General features: G+C 43.8%; 1 protein-coding gene across 4 annotated transcripts; it reads left to right on the forward strand.

The window, feature by feature from the left end:
* Positions 1–8,802: 8,802 nt before the first annotated feature.
* On the forward strand, positions 8,803–21,425 carry LOC118095031 (asparagine synthetase domain-containing protein 1). Of its 4 annotated transcripts, none has more exons than XM_060281330.1 (5): positions 8,803–8,912; positions 10,499–10,681; positions 12,392–12,445; positions 14,731–14,806; positions 16,086–16,289. In XM_060281330.1, exons 2-5 carry the CDS (start codon positions 10,613–10,615, stop codon positions 16,154–16,156), a joined length of 270 nt encoding a protein of 89 aa, XP_060137313.1. In that variant the 5' UTR covers positions 8,803–8,912; positions 10,499–10,612; the 3' UTR covers positions 16,157–16,289. The 4 variants fall into 4 exon arrangements, with proteins under 4 accessions (XP_060137313.1, XP_060137307.1, XP_034991799.2 ...); XM_060281324.1 differs by lacking the exons at positions 8,803–8,912; positions 14,731–14,806 and adding exons at positions 18,570–18,751; positions 20,625–21,425 and having other exon boundaries at positions 10,606–10,681; positions 16,086–16,473; XM_035135908.2 differs by lacking the exons at positions 8,803–8,912; positions 14,731–14,806 and adding exons at positions 18,570–18,751; positions 20,625–21,421 and having other exon boundaries at positions 10,606–10,681; positions 16,086–17,643.
* Positions 21,426–22,917: the final 1,492 nt, after the last annotated feature.

Here is a 22,917-nt window from a genome sequence, read left to right on the forward strand (position 1 = left end):
GAAGCTACGAACATGAGTTTGACCAAACTGCGGGAGGCAGTGGAAGACAGGAGTGCCTGGCGTGCTCTCGTCCATGGTGTCACGAAGAGTCGGGCACGACTAAACAACTAAACAACAACATTATTATTATTATTATTATTATTATTATTATTATTATTATTATTATTATTTCATACATACATACCCCACCCATCTGGCTGGGTTTCCCCGGCCACTCTGGGTGGCTTCCAACAAAAGATTAAAACTGCATTAAAACATCAGTCATTAAAAACTTTCCTAAACAGGGCTGCCTTCAGATGTCTCCTAAAAGTCAGATAGTTGTTTATTTCTTTGACATCTGATGGGAGGGCATTCCACAGGGCCCTCTGCCTGGTTTCTTGTAACGTCACTTCTCACAGTGAGGGAACCACCAGAAAGTCCTTGGAGGTGGATCTCAGTGTCCAGGCTGAATGATGGGGGTGGAGATGCTCCTTCAGGTATACTTCAGGTATATAAATAGAATAAAATAAAGCCTTGAACTTGGACAAGCTGCAAATTAGCAAATCAGTTATATTTATTATTACAGATTTTCACCTTTATGATTAGTCAGGGAGATGGAGCCCATTTCGGACAGCAGATTCAGCGTACCATCAAAGGACAACAAGTGGTCAGTTGTTTAATTGATTTGTTTATTTATACCACCAAGCAGGATGCCATTAGGGTTTTATTTTTATTTCCCCCACAGGCACCAAAACATCCTCAGGATAGGAAACCTCACTATAAGGCATAGCCAGCCGCCTCGTACCAGGTCAGAACATTGGTCCATCTAAACACAACAATCTTTACAGAACTGACAGCAGCTCTTCATACAGCCCTACCTGGACCCAGAGATGTCAACCTGAAGATGCTGAATATAAGACTTGAGACCTTTCCTGTTGCAATGTAGATGCTCTAGTGTAGAGGTTCTACAGTCCTGTTCTTAAAGTGGTTCAACATACAGCCCCAAAGACTTTGTTTTCTCTGTTTTGCCTGAAGTTAAAATGTCTGAGTCAAGTGCTTAAATGGAAATGTAAGGTCCATTATAGAATTTAAAATGAATTAAAGTCCTTCCTATCAGAAAGGCAAATAATCCCTTGCAAATGTGGCATGGAAACGTGTTTTTTTGCTGAGATGTTTTCTTCCGCTTGACTCAAATAGATGTGTTATTGTGAAGTTGATTTTAGCAGATCAACAACTAGTCACTGAATCATGCGCTGTTCAGTTTACAAAAAAAGCTCTTAACGGTATTAGATTTATTTGCAAAGCTCCTGCAGCCTGAGAGAAAATAAAATCTAAACAGTCATCTACACTTAATTCCAGTTGTGAATAACATTGTCAGAAGACAACAAAGGGTATAAATTAATCATGCTATTTTTCTTACTCCGATTGCATAATTTCAGCAACCTGGTTCAATGTTGAACTAGTAAACTACCAGCTTTTAAAATAAGTATTTTAACTTTTTGACTGCTTTGAGTGACTCTTGAAAGTATTTGCTAAGTTTTTAGATTTAAACATCATTTTCTAATTTGCAACATGAGAAGAAATTGTGTAGTTGTGTGAAAATCAACTATTCATCTGATTTGTTTTCTTTGATGCTTTACATGCCATTTTTGTTTTATTTCTGTATACTGTTTGTTCAATAAAGCTGGGGGGTGGGTGGGTACAATCCATTAAATGGCAGCTGTTTGCTTAATAATGCAGAACCCAGCCTTATTTTACATCCTTTTTAAGTATGCTTGTTATTGCTATTTATGCTGGGTTTTGTTTTTTGTTTTTTTGAAAACCAGAAAGGCAAGGTTCTTTTTTCTTTTTAAAAATAATTTATTTGGTTTTTCAGATTAAAATTTTACTGTCATATATCCAACATAGAAACAAGATTCCAAAGAATCTCCTGGACTTCCCTTCTCCCCTTTGTGGGTCCTATCGTTAATCATTTCCTCCTGCATCTTTTATAATAATCCCAATCTTTTACCTCTCCATTGTGTCCAAAATTCACCATTAAACTACAAGTGTTATTCCATTCCTACTAACGATTTTAACTGTTTACAACGGTTTTTAAAATAAATTATAAATTTCCCCCATTCCTTATTAAAATTTTGGTCTTCCTGATTTCTGATTCTTCCGGTCATTTTAGCCATTTCAGCATAATGATCCATCCACTTGATCTGCCGTTCTTCTCTGGTAGGGACTTTATCTTCTTTCCATCTCTGGGTCAATAACGTCAGCGCAGCCGTGGTCACATACATAGTCTTTTCTGCTCCTTTGGGATTTTGGCCCCTAGAACTCCTAAAAGAAAGGCTTCAGGGTTTTTTAGACATTAATTCAAGCTTTGGCTTTGTCTTCTAACTAACTTTGAGTTGATTTGTCACCTGGCACAGGGTCTTTGATTTCTCAATGGCTCATTATCTTTCCTTTGTTCTCTTAAAGGCCCATTTCCCTGAACACAGAGAGCTCGGTCCAGAGATTAGGAGTCAAGCATCCAGTTTAACTCCCCAAGCCTTCCGAATTCTAACACCTACTGGACCCAGGAATTTAGGAGAGTCTGCTGGCACCCACAAACTCATAGCAATGAAAAAAAGGAGGGGGGGGAACTAAGTCCCATCCCACTGCTAAAAAAAAACCAATCGAAAGAGGATTGAGCTCAGTCGCCACAGAATGTTGACTGACTGTTGAGGGACACAGAAAACCAGAGGGTGGAGGAAGAATGGACAGGGTTGGCAGAATCCTGAACAGGGGCTAATTATGCTGCATTGCAACATTAAAAACTTCATGTTGTTAAGTTTGCGATACTTCGGAGTGTTGATGGAGTGGTTTTCATGTAGGTCTTATTGGACTTTTACATGTGGTATGTTGCCTCCAAGAATGCAGTCTACTGACATTCCAGGAATCATGTTGAATTATCATTAGTTTTAACAAAATAAAAAAATTCCTTCAGTAGCACCTTAAAGACCAACTAAGTTTTTATTTTGGTATGAGCTTTCGTGTACATGCACACTTCGTCAGATACACTGAAACAGAATCCACCAGACCCTTATGTATATTCAGGGGGTGGGGGTGGGGGGTGATGGGCTGATAGGAGTGGTAAACCTGTTGATGACTGTTAACGACTGTTAACGACTGCAATTGGTCTTGCAGGAAAAAGCAAGGGCTGAGGTGCTAAAGAAAGCTTGATCATGTATATTGAGATAAGAATCCAGTGTCCTTATTCAGACCAGGTCTCTCCATGGTTTTAAGCTTGGTAATGAGTTGCAATTCAGCAACTTCTCTTTCCAGTCTGTTTCTGAAATTTTTCTGTAATAAAACAGCTGCTTTGAGATCTTGTATAGAATGTCCTGGGAGATTGAAGTGTTCTCCTACTGGTTTCTCTGTCTTGTGGTTCCTGATGTCAGATTTGTGTCCATTTATCCTTTGGCGTAGGGTTTGGCCTGTTTGTCCAATATAGAGAGCTGAAGGGCACTGTTGGCATTTGATGGCATACACAATGTTAGAAGATGAGCAATTAAATAGTCCTGAGATGGTATGTTGGATGTTGTTGGGGCCAGTAATGGTGTGTGTGTGTGTGTGTGTGTGTGTGTGTATGTGTAATTTATCTAGTACCATTAATGTGCAGGGAACTGTATAGGCTGACAACAAAAGACAGATCCTTTTTCTGAGAAATACACTCACTCACTCACACTCACACAAACATATATAGCTTTCTTTTTCAGTGCAATCAAAGTTTCCCTTGATGCACAGATGCAAGCACTCCCCAAAAAGGGGACATGCAGCAAGTTTCAGGGCTACGCTGCAAATAAGCAGTAATTACTTGCTAAAAAAGAAAACCAAGATGTGTGCGATTTGGGGACAGTGTTTCGCTCCCAGCCTTGAAGCCCCACCCACCCATCATGGCTTCGTTGCAAAGATCTCCAAGAACTTCAAGACCAGCCATAAGAGCTGAAATTTGAAGAGATGACCACACACAAAAACACCATTAGAGAAAAGAAACAGGTCAAGTATTCTACCTGAAGTATGAGTTACACGGGCGAAGAGGCAAACGATTTAGAGGCTGCGTGTTTCCCTTGAAGGGAAGAGAGCAGCAGAACTTATTCACTCTGCGTCAGAAAAAACTCAAAAGCTTTCCTGTTTCTAGGTATGCCTGTGCACAGCTCTAAAGCTGGCAGCCTGACATGATCCCAAGGCGTCCACTAGACGGCACTGCACACTATTAAGAGACAGCTAGGGATTCCTGAGCTAACTTTTTAAGGGTGGTTGGAAAAGGACTTCTGCTAGCTAATTATCCCACTCCCCAAATGCTGATAAAGAGAATGCCATTAAAACCAATTACCGTAGGTACTTTAGTAGTCCTAGTCTCTTTAATGATTCTTGACATCTTATTTGTAAAGTGACCCCCAAGGGTCAACTAGTCCAGCCTCCTGCAACGCAGGGAATGTTTTGCCCGACGTGGGAATCTTTTGCGGAACAGAACCCCTGTTGAAACACAGCAGCTGCCTCCTATTTGTAATTTCCAGAAAATAATTAAAAACCATTTCCTTCCAACAAACTTTTTTCAGCTGGATTGGGGAAGAGTGAGTCTCTGCCTCGGGTGTTTATCTGTATTGTTCCTAAACTTATTTTTAGGTGTTTTATTGCATGTTTGTAAATTGCCTCGAAATGTATATGAAGTGTGATTTATTAATATTCCAACCCCCCTCCCCGCTTTCTTTCAAGTGGTAAGACGGTGTTTCGCTGTACCATTTCAGACCACAGGGGACACGCAAAATGCTTCACACAGAATTCTAGGTGTCAGGGAGAAGGGTTTCTGCTCAGCCAGGAGGTTCAAAATATTGTTCGTACTTTATCTTTGCCCCTTCATGGATCAATGCCTTGTCGTGGCGAAGGGGCTTGAATAACTCAGAGAAGCTATGAGCTATGCCATGCAGGGCCACCCAAGATGGACAGGTCATAGTGGAGAGTTTTGACTAAACGTGATCCACCTGGAGAAGGAACTGGCAAGCCACTCCAGTATCCCTGCCAAGAAAACTCCATGGACAAAGACAACAGGCATATAAAAGTTATGACGCTGGAAGATGAGCCCCTCAGGTCGGAAGGCGTCCAACATGCTACTGAGGAAGAGCGGAGGACAAGTACAAGTAGATTCAGAGCTGATGAAGCGGCTGGGCCAAAGCCGAAAGGACGCTCAGTTGCGGATATGCCTGGAAGCGAAAGGAAAGTCCGATGCTGTAAAGAAAAATATTGCATAGGAACCTGGAATGTAAGAACCATGAGTGGAGGTAAGCTGGATGTGGTCAAAAATGAGATGACAAGAATAAATATAGACATCCTGGGCATCAGTGAACTAAAATGGAAGGGAATGGGCGAATTCAGTTCGGGTGACTATCGTATCTACTACTGTGGGCAGGAATCCTGTAGTAGAAATGGAGTGGCCCTCATAGTCAACAAAAGAGTGGCAAAAGCTGTAATGGGATGCAATCTCAAAAATGACAGAATGATCTCGATACGAATCCAAGGCAGACCTTTTAACATCACAGTAATCCAAGTTTATGCACCAACTACCGGAGCTGAAGAAAGTGAAATTGACCAATTCTATGAAGACCTACAACACCTTCTAGAAATGACACCAAAGAAGGATGTTCTTCTCATTACAGGGGATTGGAATGCTAAAGTAGGGAATCAAGAGATAAAAGGAACAACTGGCAAGTTTGGCCTTGGAGTTCAAAATGAAGCAGGGCAAAGGCTAATAGAGTTCTGTCAAGAGAACAAGCTGGTCATCACAAACACTCTCTTCCAACAACACAAGAGACGACTCTACACATGGATATCACCAAATGGGCAGCATCGAAATCAGATTGATTATATTCTCTGCAGCCAAAGATGGAGAAGCTCTATACAATCAGCAAAAACAAGACCTGGAGCTGACTGTAACTCAGATCATCAGCTTCTTATAGCAAAATTCCAGCTTAAACTGAAGAAAGTAGGAAAAACCACTGGGCCAGTAAGATACAATCTGAATCAAATCCCTTATGAATACACAGTGGAAGTGAGGAACAGGTTTAAGGATTTAGATTTGGTGGACAGAGTGCCTGAAGAACTATGGATGGAGGCTCGTAACATTATACAGGAGGCAGCAACGAAAACCATCCCAAGGAAAAGGAAATGCAAGAAAGCAAAATGGCTGTCCAACGAGGCCTTACAAATAGCGGAGGAGAGGAGGCAAGCAAAATGCAAGGGAGATAGGGAAAGATACAGGAAACTGAATGCAGATTTCCAAAAAACAGCAAGGAGAGACAAGAGGGTCTTCTTAAATGAGCAATGCAAAAAAATAGAGGAAAACAATAGAATGGGGAAAACCAGAGATCTGTTCAAGAAAATTGGAGATATGAAAGGAACATTTCGTACAAAGATTACCATAATCAAGGACAAAAGTGGTAAGGACCTAACAGAAGCAGAAGACATCAAGAAGAGGTGGCAAGAATACACAGAGGAATTATACCAGAAAGACATGGAGGTTTCGTACACCCCAGGTAGTGTGGTTGCTGACCTTGAGCCAGACATCTTGGAGAGTGAAGTCAAATGGGCCTTAGAAAGCATTGCTAATAACAAGGCCAGTGGAAGTGATGATATTCCAGCTGAACTATTTAAAATTTTAAAAGATGATGCTGTTAAGGTGCTACACCCAATATGCCAGCAAGTTTGGAAAACTCAGCAATGGCCAGAGGATTGGAGAAGATCAGTCTACATCCCAATTCCAAAGAAGGGCAGTGCCAAAGAATGCTCCAACTACCGCACAATTGCGCTCATTTCACACGCTAGCAAGGTTATGCTTAAAATTCTACAAGGCAGGCTTAGGCAGTATGTGGACCGAGAACTCCCAGAAGTGCAAGCTGGATTTCGAAAGGGCAGAGGAACCAGAGACCAAATAGCAAACATGCGCTGGATTATGGAGAAAGCTAGAGAGTTCCAGAAAAACGTCTACTTCTGCTTCATTGACTATGCAAAAGCCTTTGACTGTGTCGACCACAGCAAACTATGGCAAGTTCTTAAAGAAATGGGAGTGCCTGATCACCTCATCTGTCTCCTGAGAAATCTCTATGTGGGACAAGAAGCTACAGTTAGAACTGGATATGGAACAACTGAGTGGTTCAAAATTGGGAAAGGAGTACGACAAGGTTGTATATTGTCTCCCTGCTTATTTAACTTATATGCAGAATTCATCATGCGAAAGGCTGGACTAGATGAATCCCAAGCCGGAATTAAGATTGCCGGAAGAAATATCAACAACCTCAGATATGCAGATGACACAACCTTGATGGCAGAAAGCGAGGAGGAATTAAAGAACCTTTTAATGAGGGTAAAAGAGGAGAGCGCAAAATATGGTCTGAAGCTCAACATCAAAAAAACCAAGATCATGGCCACTGGTCCCATCACCTCCTGGCAAATAGAAGGGGAAGAAATGGAGGCAGTGAGAGATTTTACCTTCTTGGGCTCCTTGATCACTGCAGATGGTGACAGCAGTCACGAAATTAAAAGACGCCTGCTTCTTGGGAGAAAAGCAATGACAAACCTAGACAGCATCTTAAAAAGCAGAGACATCACCTTGCCGACAAAGGTCCGTATAGTTAAAGCTATGGTTTTTCCAGTAGTGATGTATGGAAGTGAGAGCTGGACCATAAAGAAGGCTGATCGCCGAAGAATTGATGCTTTTGAATTATGGTGCTGGAGGAGACTCTTGAGAGTCCCATGGACTGCAAGAAGATCAAACCTATCCATTCTTAAGGAAATCAGCCCTGAGTGCTCCCTGGAAGGACAGATCGTGAAGCTGAGGCTCCAATACTTTGGCCACCTCATGAGAAGAGAAGAATCCTTGGAAAAGACCCTGATGTTGGGAAAGATTGAGGGCACTAGGAGAAGGGGACGTCAGAGGACAAGATGGTTGGACAGTATTCTCGAAGCTACCAACATGAGTTTGACCAAACTGCGGGAGGCAGTGGAAGACAGGAGTGCCTGGCGTGCTATGGTCCATGGGGTCACGAAGAGTCGGACACGACTAAACGACTAAACAACAACAACTTTATCTTTGAATTATGGTGGCTACCTTCACCGAACAAAACAGCCCACCCGCCACAACGCGTTGCGTTGCTCAAGCCTCGGGGTGGTCAGATTAAGCCTCTTCAATCTCAGGGTCGTGGGTTCGAGCACCACGTCAAGCAAAGGATTCCTGCATTGCAGGGGGTGGGACCAGATGAGCCTCGCCGTGGTCTCTTTCCAACTTTTACGATTCCATGAAATGTAGGGGAATCGTCACCTTACAGCCACCTCGAACAGCGGCTGTTTGGGATTTGCGGCCCCTGCCCACCCAAAATAGTCCCTCGCACGAAAGCACACCGAGGCTAGAGCAACAAACGAATCCGTTTTTTAAACAAAGCGAAATCTGGAGCGCAGCAGCGTCAGCCACCGATTTGCATGCAAAACGCGCCGGGGTTTGTTCCAGTAGGAAAATCAACCCAATGTAAACGGCAGCCTGCAAGCCGGCCACATTGCAAGCCAGGATTCCTTGCAATCATCCATCTACTGGTAAGTCTTATAAACTGGTCCCCCCTCTCCAACCAGCCTGCCTCTTCCTAGCTCCGTTTCGTGCGTAAAAGCGCAGCGACCCTCTGCAATCCTTCCTTCCGTTTGCATATTTTCCCCCTCCCCACCCCCCAGCTCTTGAGCCGACTTAAGCCGTCTTCATTGGTTCTCCAACACGCCCGTCATCCCGCCGACCCAATCGGAGGAACCACCGTGATTGACCCACCCTGCTTCCGAGCCCAAGGACAGAAGCGCGTCACTGTGGGCGGAGAAGGTCGTTGGATGGCGGAAGAAGTGGAGCGCTGGGTACTCTGCACGTGTGAAATGTAAGGTGCCCGTGGGAAAACCCTAGGGAGGTCTCAGACAACCCTGAGCTCGTTGGATCAGATTCTGAGTTAAAGTGGGACTTGTTCCCTAGTTAACTGTGCGCAATAGGTTTGCAGCCATAGACATCAGAATCATTTGATGTTGTGATGGCTGCTGCCTCCAGCGCTCCACCCACCTGCCAAAGGCATCCGGGTTTTCCAGTGGGTTACCCTAGTTCTGCGTCTGAGGCAGCTGAGTGTGCCTCATGGGAGGGCCGGCCCTGTGATGGTGTCAGGAAGCGATCTGGGGTTTTAGCCTGGGAGGGGAGGTGGAAAATGTATATTCACCCCGAAGGACCTTCTCCAGCGCCATCATTCTGCCCAGACACTGAGGTCCAACTCTGAGGGCCTTCTGGTGGTTCCCTCACTGCGAGAAGTGAAGCTACAGGGAATCAAGCGGAGGGCCTCCTTGGTAGTGGCACCCATCCTGTGGAACACCCTCCCATCAGATGTCAAGGAAATAAATAACTAAACAACTTTTAGAAGACATCTAAAGCAGCCCTGTTCAGGAGGGTTTTCAATGGTGGATGTTTTGTTGTGTTTTTAATATTTTGTTTGGGAGCCACCCAGAGTGGCTGGGGCAATTCAGTCAGATGGGCGGCATATAAATCATAAAATCGTTGTTATTATTCAGAGAGTTACATTTCCTTACTTTGAACCATGTGCCAAAAGGGTGTCATTTTCCACAGATCCAGCTTGTATAAATGGACTGGGGTGGTGGTGTCTATTTTTGAATGTATGAAAGGGAGCCTTAGCCCATTTCCACCATAAACTTTTTCCTCCTACTTAATACGGTATCAGCAACAGACTTTGGGCGTTCAAATTTCAGCAGCACCCTGTGCGATGCCAAAATTTGGTGCTCCCTGCCCTCACTTTCTCTTCTACATTATTGCTGCAGTGCTCCCCCTCCCCCTTGGCTTGGTGCTCAGTGCTGGTGAACCAGTCACACTCCCCTAAATCTGCCTCTGTTAATCTAGTGCAGAGTTCCCCATACTTGGGCCGCTAGCTGTTTTTGGACTACAACCCCCATTATCCCTAGTGGTCAGGAATGATGGGAATTGTAGTCCAAAAACAGCTGAAGCCCTTGTTTTGGAAACCGTGATCTCATAGCATGAGTGCCTCTTTCATCCCGTCCTTCTAGTTTAAATTTATCTTGTGTTAGTTGGCGAACTTGCACTGGCTTTACTTCCCCTCAGAAGTGGAGTGACCGTGTTTACATGGACTCCCTGCCACCCCTTAAGGAGGCAGGAGGGGAAGAAGTGGGGCTGAGGCAGCAGCGAGGTCACTGCAGTTCAGACGCCCCTTTTGGTGAACCATAGTGACAGTGGTGAGGGGAACTCTGGTAACCCATCTCCCCATCCCACTGTGGGAGGCATTGTGACTCTTGAGTTGCTGTGATTCACAGGTGTGAAGAGCGCTGTGGTGTTCAGGTCTTGCTTGTGGGCTCCCTACAGGAATCTTTCTGGCCACTGTGAGAACAGGATGCTAGACTACATGGGCCTCTGGCCTGATCCTAAAGCTTCCTCCGCCCCCCCCTTTTCCTTCAGATCTCATGATCCTGGCTGGTTTCGAGGCGTGATTTTCATCTGTCGAAAAAGCAACTGCTGATCACACCGAAAAAGAAGTGCGGGTGGCCTTTGAATAGCACGTACTTGCAGCAAATGTCGAGCCAAATACCGCAAAAGGCAGAGGAGATGAAGCTGTATGAGAAAGAGGAGCTCAACAGAAAGGTGAATGGGAAAGGCATAACCTTGACAGAGAGAGATGATGCATCCAACACTTTGGTTTATTATGGAATCGGTGCTGTTCATGGATGCAAGTGGGGTTTGGAGATGTGGGTTGTTGTTGTTGTTTTGGTTTTTATTCATTTATTTGCAACATCCACCTAATATTGCCCTCACCCAAAGGCCAAACTGTGGTTTTTCCCGATTAATCAGGATTTAGCATTTCCATTGTTGCTGTGTTTTGTTTTTTGTTTTGTTTTTTTGCTGCTGTTTTGTAACTTACTGGAATGTCTATGCAAATGGTAAGATTAAATGGGGAAATAATGAGGGGCAGCATTTTTCATGAAGACAGTGTTGTGTGGTTGTTGCGTAAAACTTGCATGCAGCTTCATTTCATGCCTTCTGTAACAACCATGTTCTTTATAAATATATCGTGGCAATCTTCTATTGTCAGGTGGGCAGCTCCAATGGTCAGCTACCTCAGCTTGTATGAAAATGGCTTGATACAGTATATGGGTGCAATATTTGTGTTCTGCTGTTTCTCTGTACATGGTTGATGTTATATCGTTAGTGGAAAACAATAACAGTTCTTTTTACAAAATAAAACTTGTATGCATGAGCAGGGTTCGAAACTCCTATTGTTTTGGACGCATTTTGTAACAGGGAAGTTCATTAGCGCAAGCAGTTTCTGAGCTCTGGGCGCAGTTCTGCACCTAAGATTTCAGATTAAAACTGCGCAGTGGAAGAAAAGGAGGACCTTTTTCTGCCTCCCCACTTTCAGCTACTGTCTGTCGACTGGAGAAGAGACCCTCTTAAGAATATTAGGGGGGGTGGACAGGAGAAGGACTAGACCATGTGAAAAATGGACATAATATTTTAACTGCAGTTCATTCATTTTCAGCTTTGTAAGCGCACCTAGACATTCTGTTGTTGCGCCCATAATTTAGGTTTAAGGTGCCGCTTAGCTCCTAGCTTTCATATCTCAGTTTCTAACATTGTGCATGAGCAGCACCAAGTCCATGGGAAACTGCCGCACAGAGGCACCCTAAATTGTTGCTGTGCTTGCATTGTTTCTGGTGGAAGAATCTTGAGCAAGCCTTAAGCTCTGCTATCAAGAGAGAGATAAAAGAACTTGCTGTGACATTTTAACATCGTGATGTCAACAGTTCATTATCTTACAACTGAAACCCTAAACACACTTATTAGAAAGAAAGCTCTATTGTACACAGTGGGATTTACTACTGAGGAAACATGCACTTGTGCCATCCTGTTGATGCAACAACCATGTCTTGCAAATCATGAGAGTCTAATTAATGGAGTTGTTAATTCTCAAGGCATAGCTGTTGCCTTCAACACAGAAACACACATCAATGAAGCAGAATTCCACGTTGCTTCTTCCCATTAATGCTGCAATGAAACTCAAAAGTGTGCCTTCAAGGCCAGCTACATGCTGTATCATCTCAATTTATATTCTTGAAAGGGCTACTCTTAACAACTTTTAAAAATGTCTCTTCAGAATTAAAATGTGTAACCACAGTGTGTGTTGTTGTTTTTTACTTGTAGCCCCTTACTTGGTGTCATAATTTAAATTGTTGTTTGGCATGTTAAATTCCTTTTTTGGATACTGTGCTCCTGTAATGTCCAAGTGTATTGGCAGTATTGAATTTAGTAGCAGAACTTTTGCATTTTCTCAGTTTCTTTTCCATCTTGTTGCAGATTAAAGAGCAAAAAGTTGTAGTCGATGAAGTTTCCAACTTGAAGAAGAACCGGGTAATTCCGTTTGATAAATTATGACCAACTATATATGAAGAAACCAAGGGAGCTGTGGGGAAAGTGGTGTCCAGATTGGCACATAACTGCAGCAGTGCACAGAGTAAACTGAGTTGTGATAGCTTTGGTACCTTCCACTTGCCTTTTGTTCTGAAAGATATGTATTAAAAGGTAAAGGGACCTCTGACCGTTACGTCCAGCCGATAACGACTCTGGGGTTGCGGTGCTCATCTCGCTCTATAGGCTGAGGGAGCCGGCGTTTGTCCACAGACAGTTTTTCCGGGTCATGTGGCCAGCATGACTATGCCGCTTCTGGAGAACCAGAGCAGCGCACGGAAATGCTGTTTACCTTCCCACCGGAGCGGTACCTATTTATCTACTTGCGCTTGATGTGCTTTCGAACTACTAGGTTGGCAGGAGCTGGGACCGAACAACGGGAGCTCACCCCATCGCGGGGATTCGAACAGCCAACCTTCTGATCGGCAAGCCCTAGGCTCTGTGGTTTAAACCACAGCGCCACCCGTGCTGTGTATTCTGCTTATAGACTTATAATCTAGTAAGATACCCCCCTCCCTGAAAAAGGGAGAGAGAAATAAGGTGATTTCTGAATTTTTTAATTTGGGTGCAACCAGATTTTTTTTTATTGTAATTTAAGATCAAAATTCAAAAACAATACCGTGTTTCCCCCTTTTTAAGGCGTAGTCATAAAATAAGCCATAGCAGCATTTCTAAGCATTTGAGAAATATAAACCGTACCCCGAAAATAAGCCATAGTGATAGGCGCTGTGCGGAAGAGATCACTGAGCTCCCCGAGTCAGCAGCAGCAACGCCGGCCGCAGCAGTGTTTGCTGAGTCCTTTCTTGCTTTTGGGACTTGGTTACTGTGCTGGCTTGGGATGGTGTGTGTGCAATTGCTGTTGCTGCTTCGTGTTTTTCAGCTGGATTCTCTGGGTTCTAAGCACTTTCCCCCGTTTGTTTGTGAAGCAGCACTCGGCTGCAGCCCCTGCCTCTCCCGACGGCTGCATGAATGCGAGGCTGGATTTGATCGCTATCTCCTTTTCCATTTCTTTTGTCTTTGAGCACCCGGCCCCGCCCCCTCTCCCCTTCGTGGAATGAAGAACGGAGTTTTAGCAGCATTTCCTCATTATAAAAAAAAGGTCAGGAACTTTTACTTTAACCTCAAAAATGGGATATTTCCTCTCTCTAAAAACAACTCTGACCTGAACACCAATATAACGGGGGTAGATCACCTCCAGTTTATAAATCCGCAAGTAGATCGCAGTCTCCTAGAAGTTGGGCTCTATACTTTGGCTGATTGCAAGCCTTTGCATCTTTAAAAAACAAAAACCATGCGCTTCTCAGTCTTAATTTTCCTTTAATTCATCCCCCTATACCCTCCTCCAACCATTGCCTCCTTCCATTCCTTACCCCCCTCCCTCTCTCCCCACTTCCCTCACTCCTGTGCGATCTCATTTAGTCATATACTTGCTTTTTCTGTTGTGTTGTCTATTTTATATTTAATATTATTACCCTTTATGATGTTATTTTTCCCCTTGCGATAATTATTTATTTTTTATCTTTAACTAACTTTCCTTTCCATATTTTTCCATATATAACTCAACACTTTCCCATTCCTTCTTAACTCTTTGGATAGAGTGCCCCCCCATTATTGTTGTTAATTTTACAATTCCTGGATTTTTTATGGAACCGAACAGCTCGGGTGCTTCAGAATGTGCCTTCTGTTGCTACAGGGCTATGGGGCTTCACTATTTGACCCCCCCCCCAGGTTGGGATTTTTAAAGTAGTTCTGTGGGTCCCAGGGCACAGAATCACCCCCGATCCTTTCCTTTGTCTAAACAGACCTATTCCCCCCTGACTTTGGAAGGCTGTGCTTCAAGGGTGATACCAGGGGTTTTTTAAGACCTGCGCCTCTTAAGGATTGTTACAGTCCATAACTTCCATTGCTTTCTACAGGGTTGGGGGTTTAAAGCACTGCCACCCCCACCCCACCCTGCAGGCGCTCGGAACTGGCAGCGCCAACAACGCGCCCAGCAATGTGCAGAAGAGAGCACCGAGCATCCTGAGCCAGTGGGTCCCAGTTGTACCAGCACTTTTTTTTTAAAAAAAAGACACCCCCTGAAAATAAGCCACTGTGTGTTTTTTTGAGGGAAAAAAGTTATAAGACGGTGTCTTAAAAAAGGGGAAACACGGTAATAAAAACCTCAGAAATAAGAACACTTTTTTTCCAGTGTAGTTAAACCTACTTGTTTTCTTCTTGTTTTGCAGAAAGTTTACAGGCAGCAGCCCAACAGCAACATATTTTTTCTAGCAGACAGAACCCAAACACTATCCGAATGCAAAAGTATGTTCCTTGGCTCTCTTAATTTTTTATTTGTGATTGGCTGTAGAGAAGTTGTGTGATGTTACATAGTATGGATTTTACATGGTATTACACTTGTACAGATAGTGTTCCTTTATATATACCCAATTATGTCCTTAATATAAGTAATCATCATCATCACTAGAATGTAGGCAACCCTCCAGAAATCTTTATGATGACTAGTGCTATGGAGCCTGTGTTTCATGAACCAGTTAGGAATTTTTGGTCCTTGGACCCATATAAAGTGTGTCGCATGATGGTGGGAAGCATATCACTAGTCTGAAAATAGCCAAGGATAGATAGATAGATAGATAGATAGATAGATAGATAGATAGATAGATAGGTGCGTAGGTAGGTAGGTAGGTAGGTAGGTAGGTAGGTAGATGATAGATAGATAGACAGATCAGAAAGCTCAGGTTTACTGAGGATCAAAGTTGTATATTTACAAGGTTTCTGATACTAAGAAGGAAAGAAGATTGAAATATTCTTCATATGTGGTTGAGATTAAGGTTAAATCAATTAGAATGATGTTTAAATGTAGATTCAAGAAGCTAGCTTACCTCAACAAAATATACAGGGTGAATTGATGGATGGGTTTTGTTATAAAATGTAAATTCTTATTTAAAAGAAGCTACTGTCTTCATATCAGTTTTTAGCATGGGGATGTGATCATAAATCCTCTGAAAGGAGTTCATTAGTGAAATACAAAAAATAACAGTATTCGGAATATAGCAGGCTTAGATATTGCTGTTGCTAAACTTTACAGAAATGAAATTAAACAGCTATATCTCTGGTGGAAACAAAAAATGCTATGAAGTTATGTAATGCAAGGTCCTGTTTTCCTATCCTCTTTTTTATTATTATTCATACCTTTCCCACATGTTCAAAAGGGTTCTGTAACCCACAGCTTTGAGTTTTCAGGTTCTGGTGCAGATGGCCATAAGAATACCAGCAGAATGAGTCTTCTGTTGCAACTATTGTGTTTCCTTCCCTGCTATTAGCTGGGACATAGATTACATATTGGCACCCCACTTTCCCTGCTCCTGCCCAGTCCATTTGTTTGGAGGAGTTGTTCCCCTACTTGTTATTGCAGATTTCTGGATCATGGCCGCAGTTAAAAGTGTGCATTTTAAATTTGGGCAATACCGGTAATTGGACTTCTAGAGCATGCAAGTTATGGACTGCTTAGAATACTTTACAACACTTTTATTTTGCAGTTTTTAACTGATGTGCTAAATACAGGTTTTCCTTTTTTTTACAGACACATTAGATGAACTGAAGAAGGCGCATCAGGAAATGGAAAATTCGGAGAAAGTAAAAATCAAGAAATAAGCGAACACATCAAACACGCGTTTACAATGTGTGGAATTTGCTGTGTGGTCAGCTTGTCTGTACGTCCCCCTGACAGCTGTTTCTTGAAAGAGGATATTTTATGTAATCTTAGGAGAAGAGGACCCAATAGTAGTCAACAACTGATAAAGACTGTCCCCCAACTTCCATATCACTGCTTATTTTCTGGTCACGTGCTTCACTTAAGGGGACAGTTGACTCCACAGCCTGTGGAAGATCCTACGAGTGGCAATGTGTTTCTTTGGAATGGAGAAATCTTCAGCGGAGTTCCCGTAACGGATGAAGAGAACGACACTCAGGTTATTTTTCGGCAACTTTGCTCGTGCCGTCGTGAATCGGATGTTTTGTCTCTGTTAGCTTCCATTCAGGGTCCATGGTCTTTTGTTTTTTATCAAGCCTCAGAGCATTGCTTGTGGTTCGGCAGAGACTTCTTTGGCCGCCGCAGTCTGCTGTGGCAGTTCAGTAAAGAGGTAGACAAAGTTCTCGTTCTTTCTTCCGTAAGTGCCGTCTCTGGTAATCCGTGGCAGGAAGTTCCGGCATCGGGAATCTTCAGATTGGATCTCAAGGCCTGCGCTGCATCTGAAGCGGTGACTTTAACGCTGTATCCTTGGAAATACCCTTCCAGACAGAATGCTACCGAGAAAGCAGGCCTTGGTGACTTAAATATGGTTTCCAAAGATTTCTCAAGTTATGTGTCTCTTGTGGTGAATGAATCAAACACGTTGGTAGCGCCTGTCATTCCGTTAAATAAGGAGACCCTTAACACACAGGAGTCCCAGTTATTTGATTTTACCAACAATGTAGCAGATGTGGAAGTTCTGCAGATGTTTCTTGCAGATCACCATAAAAAGGAACTAGTTTGCCAGTTCATTGATGTGTTGAGTAGAGCAGTCGAGAGAAGAGTTTTATGTCTGGCTAGAGAGGCCGATCATTTAAGAGGAGAAATGTCAGGAGCAGCTCCGAGGAAACCCCACGTTGCGGTGCTATTTTCTGGCGGCATTGATTCCATTCTCATAGCTGCCCTTGCTGACAGGCACGTTCCTTCGGAAGAACCCATTGATCTTCTCAATGTGGCCTTCAAGGTAACAGACCAAGGAAGGCAAAGCAGTTCCACCAAGAAACACAGCAAGGAACAGAAACAGTCGCCCCCTAGTCAGGGATGTTTCAATGACACCGGGATTGTGAAGAGTAGCTCTTCGTCACCTTTTAACGTGCCTGACAGAATTACCGGCAAGGCGGGGCTGGAAGAACTGAAAACCATCAGTCCTTCCAGATCGTGGAATTTCGTGGAAATCAACATTACGCTTGAGGAGTTAAAAGCAATGAGACGACAACACATAAGTCATTTAGTTTATCCGTTGGGCACTGTTCTGGATGATAGCATTGGTTGTGCTGTGTGGTTTGCTTCTAGAGGAGAAGGCCTGATTACCAGCCAGGGAGATATAAGACCATATAAAAGCATTGCGAAGGTATGAAGCTAGCTATCGATTTATGACTTAACGACTCTCACGCAATGTATTTTTACTCCATAGTTGGTATTGGAATCCTGAGCCTACAAGGGAGTAAGCCCTGCTTAAACTGCAGGCATAACTCTGCAGTCCCTTTCTATTTTATTAGCTCTTTTGCCACACACACGAAGCTGAATATGCACACGTTAAATGCATGTAAGTTGCGGGCTTACTGTCAGTGATAGAAACAGAGATATGAAAGTTAGGAGCTAAATGGCACCTTAAACCCGTTATGTGGACAACAACGGAATGTCTAGGCATGGTTTTTTATAACGAATACAAGCTGAAAATGAATGAACTGCCGTTAAAATAATTATGTTCGTTTTTCACATGGTCGAGCCCTTCTCCTGCCCACCCCCTACTATTCTTAAGAGGGTCTGTTCTCCAGTCTTCAGAGAGTAGCTGGAAGGGGGGAGGCAGAAAAAGGTCCTTTCTTTCCAGTCTGCAGTTTTAATCTGAAATCTTAGGTGCAGTACTGTGCCCAAAGCTCAGAAACTGCTTGCGCTAATGAAATTCCCAGTTGCGAAATGCGCCTAGAGCAATGGGAGTTTTGAACACCGCTTACTGTATTTTTTTTTTGTAACAATGACGGCTCTATGGTTTAAATGGGATTAAAATCTGGCACAGCCGTAATAGTCACCTTCTGCATGTTTCCAGCTGAATAAAATGCAATTCTGCTCCTGTCTAAATAGACCGCCAGTTCATTGGAACAGAATTGAACCTTATAAAACTCTTATTTGTAGCTCCCTTATCTAAATAGTTTAATTTGGATGTCGCTATAATTAGATTTACCAAAGTAAATGCAAAATATTGCGGAGTAAAAGTGTTTTAGGGTACAGCTGGTTAAGTTAATAAATGCTAAGACTGCAAATTGTGCTCTGTTGCAGGTTGTACTTACTGGAATTGGAGCAGATGAGCAGCTTGCCGGCTATTCTAGGCACCGGGCTTGCTTTGAAAAACATGGTTTGGAGGGATTGAATGAAGAACTGGAAATGGAACTGGGGCGAATTTCATCTAGGAACCTTGGCAGAGATGATAGAGTTATTGGGGATCATGGCAAAGAAGCTAGGTAAGCCTTTTGGAGGGCGATGTTACTGGGCTATTTCTTTTAAAATCATCATAACTGAGGATATTTCGTTAGCATCATTACTTCATTCAAGTGCAGCAAGTTGGAGTGATGATGATGATGATTTTTTAAATTTCTATACTGCCCTTCATCTGAGGATCACAAGGCGGTTTTCAATATAAAAAGACCAAAAATACATGCCGTAATAGCAAACAAAATCAATACCCCACCCCCACCGGTCTAAAAGGCCATTGATTGTTTAATTAGCCAAAGGTCTGGGAGAAGAGGAATGATTCTGCCTGGCACCTAAATATATGCAGGAACTTGTGGTGCTGTGATCTAAACCACTGAGCCTCTTGGGCTTGCCGATTGGAAGGTCAGCGGTTCGAATCCCCACAGCGGAGTGAGCTTCTGTTGCTGTGTCCCAGCTCCTACCAACCTAGCAGTTCAAAAGCATGGCAGCGCAAGTAGATAAATAGGTACCGCTGCAGCAGGAAGGTAAACGGCATTCACATGCGCTCTGGCACTTGTCACGGTGTCCCGTTGCGCCAGAAGTGGTTTAGTCATGCTGGCCACATGACCCGGAAAAGCTGTCTGCGGACAAACGCCGGCTCCCTGGGCCTGAAGCAAGATGAGCGGTGCACCCCATAGTCAAGTTTGACTGGACTTTTACCTTTACCAAATATATGCAGTGAGGGCACCGGCTGAACCTCCCTCGGGAGAGCATTCCACAGACAGGGAGCCACCACAGAAAAAGCCTGTTCTCATGTTGCCGCCCTCCAGACCTCTTGTGGAGGAGGCACACGAAGATTGCAGGGTCTGGGTCAGTTCATATGGGGAGAGGTATCCTGAGCCGTTTAAGGCTTTATAGGTCAAAACCAGCACTCTTAATTGAACACAGAAACTTATTGTCAGCCTGTTCAGACCAGGATCTGTGTAACCATCTTGCCCTGTTGAGCAACCTGGCTGCAGAATTCTGCACTAGCTGAAGTTTCCGATCCATCTTCAGAGGCAGCACCACGTATAATGTGTTGCAGTAATCTATCCTGATCGATGGTGCTGTATCTCATTGATGCTACCTGAGCCTCAAGCAACAGAATCCAGACGTACCCCCAAACTGCGGACCGGCTCCTTCAGATGCCGTGTAACCCCATCAAGAGCAGGCAATCTCCTATACATCCGGTCTAAGGAACCGCCCACTCACAGTGCCTCTGTCTTATCTGGATTGACCTTCAGTTTACGCATCTCAGAGGGATGTGTCTCTCCACAGTTTCCCACAGTATCCTTGTCTAGCTCTGAGCTGCTTGGTTTTTTTATATAGGTGTATGTATGAATACGCGGGTGGCGCTGTGGTCTAAACCACTGAGCCTCTTGGGCTTGCCGATCAGAAGGTCGGCGGTTTGAATCCCCACGACGGAGTGAGTTCCTGTTGCTCGGTCCCAGCTCCTGCCACCTAGCAGTTCGAAAGCACGCCAAAAAGTGCAAGTAGATAAATAGGTACCGCTCCGGCGGGAAGGTAAATGGCGTTTCCGTGCGCTGCTCTGGTTTCGGTGTTCCGTTGCGCCAGAAGCAGCTTAGTCATGCTGGCCACATGACCCGGAAATACTGTCTGCAGACAAACGCCCGCTCCCTCGGCCTGTAAAGCGAGATGAGCGCCGCAACCCCAGAGTCGTCTGTGACTGGACTTAACTGTCAGGGGTCCTTTGCCTTTATGAATAGTTCACACATACGGATATTTATAGGAAACTACTAATTAGCTCTGATTGTAACCGCCAAATAAGTCGATTCAAGGATTTTTCCAAAAATATTCTTTGCCATTTATTTTTGAATTCTCTTTTAAAAATAAATTTTGCTTGGTGTTCTTTTTTCGTTCTAGGTTTCCATTTCTTGACGAAGAAGTAGTATCTTTTCTCAATTCTCTTCCCATCTGGGAGAAAGCAAACTTGACTCTACGTCGAGGCATCGGGGAGAAATTGCTTCTGCGCATGGCAGTAGCTGAGCTTGGCTTTACAGCCTCGTCGGTCCTGCCAAAGAGGGCCATGCAGTTTGGTTCCAGGATTGCAAAAATGGAAAACAGCAGCGAAAAGGCATCTGACAAATGCACAAGACTCCAGTCACTTCCAGTCGAGTAGCTGCGTACAGGATTCTGGGAAGCCTGTTACGAACTCAATCACACAGTAGTCACAATCCAGGAAATTCCAGATGCAGCCAAGGCAGTGGTTCAGTGTGCTCAGCACTGGGACTTACTTTTGAGTTAATGTGTGCAGGATCAGTGCTAGAGATCACCGCTGAGAACAAATGTATGGAGTCACAACCCACGACGTTCTGTTGGCTTCAGTGGAACATCGTCATGACTAGCTAGCTAGATGGTCCCTGGTTTGTTCTGAAAGATGTTTCTGTCTCATGAACGTGAAAGAAAATAAAGGGTTTTTTTTAAAAAAAGTCTCGGACTCTGTATATTCGTTCATGTAGTCGTACATTTTAGCCAAGGGCATCGAAGCAGACACTCGAGTAGATTCCACAAAGGGAACCAGCAAGTAGTTGAAAGGTTATAGAGCTGCTCTGTGTGTGCAAACAGTTTAAGCTGTACACTTGTAAAAAAAGGGGGGGTTATACAATGCCATTGTTTTTAGCTTGCAAGTATCTCTCCATAAGGAGCCATTGGTCAATGCTGCCTCTGTACACTTGAACAGTTATTCCCAGTGCAATTTTTTGTTCCTGCATAATATGTCTTTCATATAGAGCAGAGGATTTAACCTTTTTGAGTCCATGGCTCCCTTGACTGGCTGGCAGCCTCTCACCCTTTTTCAAACACCCTTGTGGAGTGTTCGCTCAGCCTCCTCTCCCCTCTCCTTGGGGGTCCTCCGGGCAGCTGCTGTTGTTGTCCCTGGTCTCTGAGCTGCCCCCCGCCCCCGCTCCAAAGGGCTGCTGCAACAAACAGCTGTGCAAGCCTTTGGGAGGCAGAAATGCAAGAGGGCATCAGAGAAGGGAGAGGCCAGTGTGGCCTGCGGGACCCTGACCATCCTTCAAGGCATCCCAGGGTGCCATGGCCCACTGGTTGAAAACCACTAGCAGAAAATACTTTTCATGTATGCAACAACGGCCACACGGAGGCTACTAGCCCAGAGATGGAAAGAAGATAAAGTCCCTACCAGAGAAGAATGGCAGACTTAAGCTGTTGGACTATGCCGAAATGGCAAAACTGACCGGAACGCTCAGGAACCAAGAAGACAAAAGTTTCAAGAAAGAACGGGAAAGATTTATAATGCATTTAAGAGACCACTGTAAGCAAATGAAAACATTAGGATTTTAACACTTGTAACAAATACGTTGGATAACATGGAGAGAGTTAAAATATGGATGATGAAATAAGATGCAGTTGAAAAATATGACAATAGGACCCATGGAGGGAAGTCTTGAGTTTCAGAGGAATCTCTAAATTTGAGTGTGTATTTGATATTGTTATAAATGTACACTTGTAAAATCAAATAAAAATCACTTATGAAAACCACTGGCATAAATATGAGTGTAGAAGCAGCATGTACCTGTGTGAAGAAGCCTATAGAGCAGGGTATGCTGAATTTTCCAATAGGACCAAAATTGCTTAGCATCTTTTCTAAAGAATACTGCCCGTAAATTTGAGCAGCCGCCCTCAGGGGCGCTAGAGGAGAAGAGTCTGATGAGGGGCAGTCCCATCTTCTTTCTCTTCTCAAGGACATCATAGCTGCTTGCTGTATTGCTCCCGCCAGTTTGCATAAGCGAGGGGAAGGATGGTGTGGTGGCCCGAGATCGGAGTGCATTTTTATTGGGTAGATCAGTACTGCAGCTGCACCTGAAATAAGCATAGGGTGCAGTTGCTGGCAGAGATGTTGATGTAAATGTCAACAAAACTGGTTCAGATGCCAAGTAAACCTCACTAAAATGAATACATCAGCAAAGGTTTGCTGCAGTCATCGTATTGTTCGATGTGGATAATAAATTACTGTTGCAACAGTGATCAGGTGCCAAAATCTCTTTCCAGGTTGTTTGACCCACACTTATCCCTAAACTCCCCGCTTGAGCTGGAAGAAAATTATGCAACTGATGTTTGAAGAGCAGCAGAAAGGCAACTGAAAGCAGAGTTAAGAATTCTACTGTAGTAACTAATTCGAGAAGTAACCTAGCTAATC

Source organism: Zootoca vivipara, chromosome 1 (assembly GCF_963506605.1).
Source record: "Zootoca vivipara chromosome 1, rZooViv1.1, whole genome shotgun sequence".
Lineage (NCBI taxonomy): Eukaryota > Metazoa > Chordata > Lepidosauria > Squamata > Lacertidae > Zootoca > Zootoca vivipara.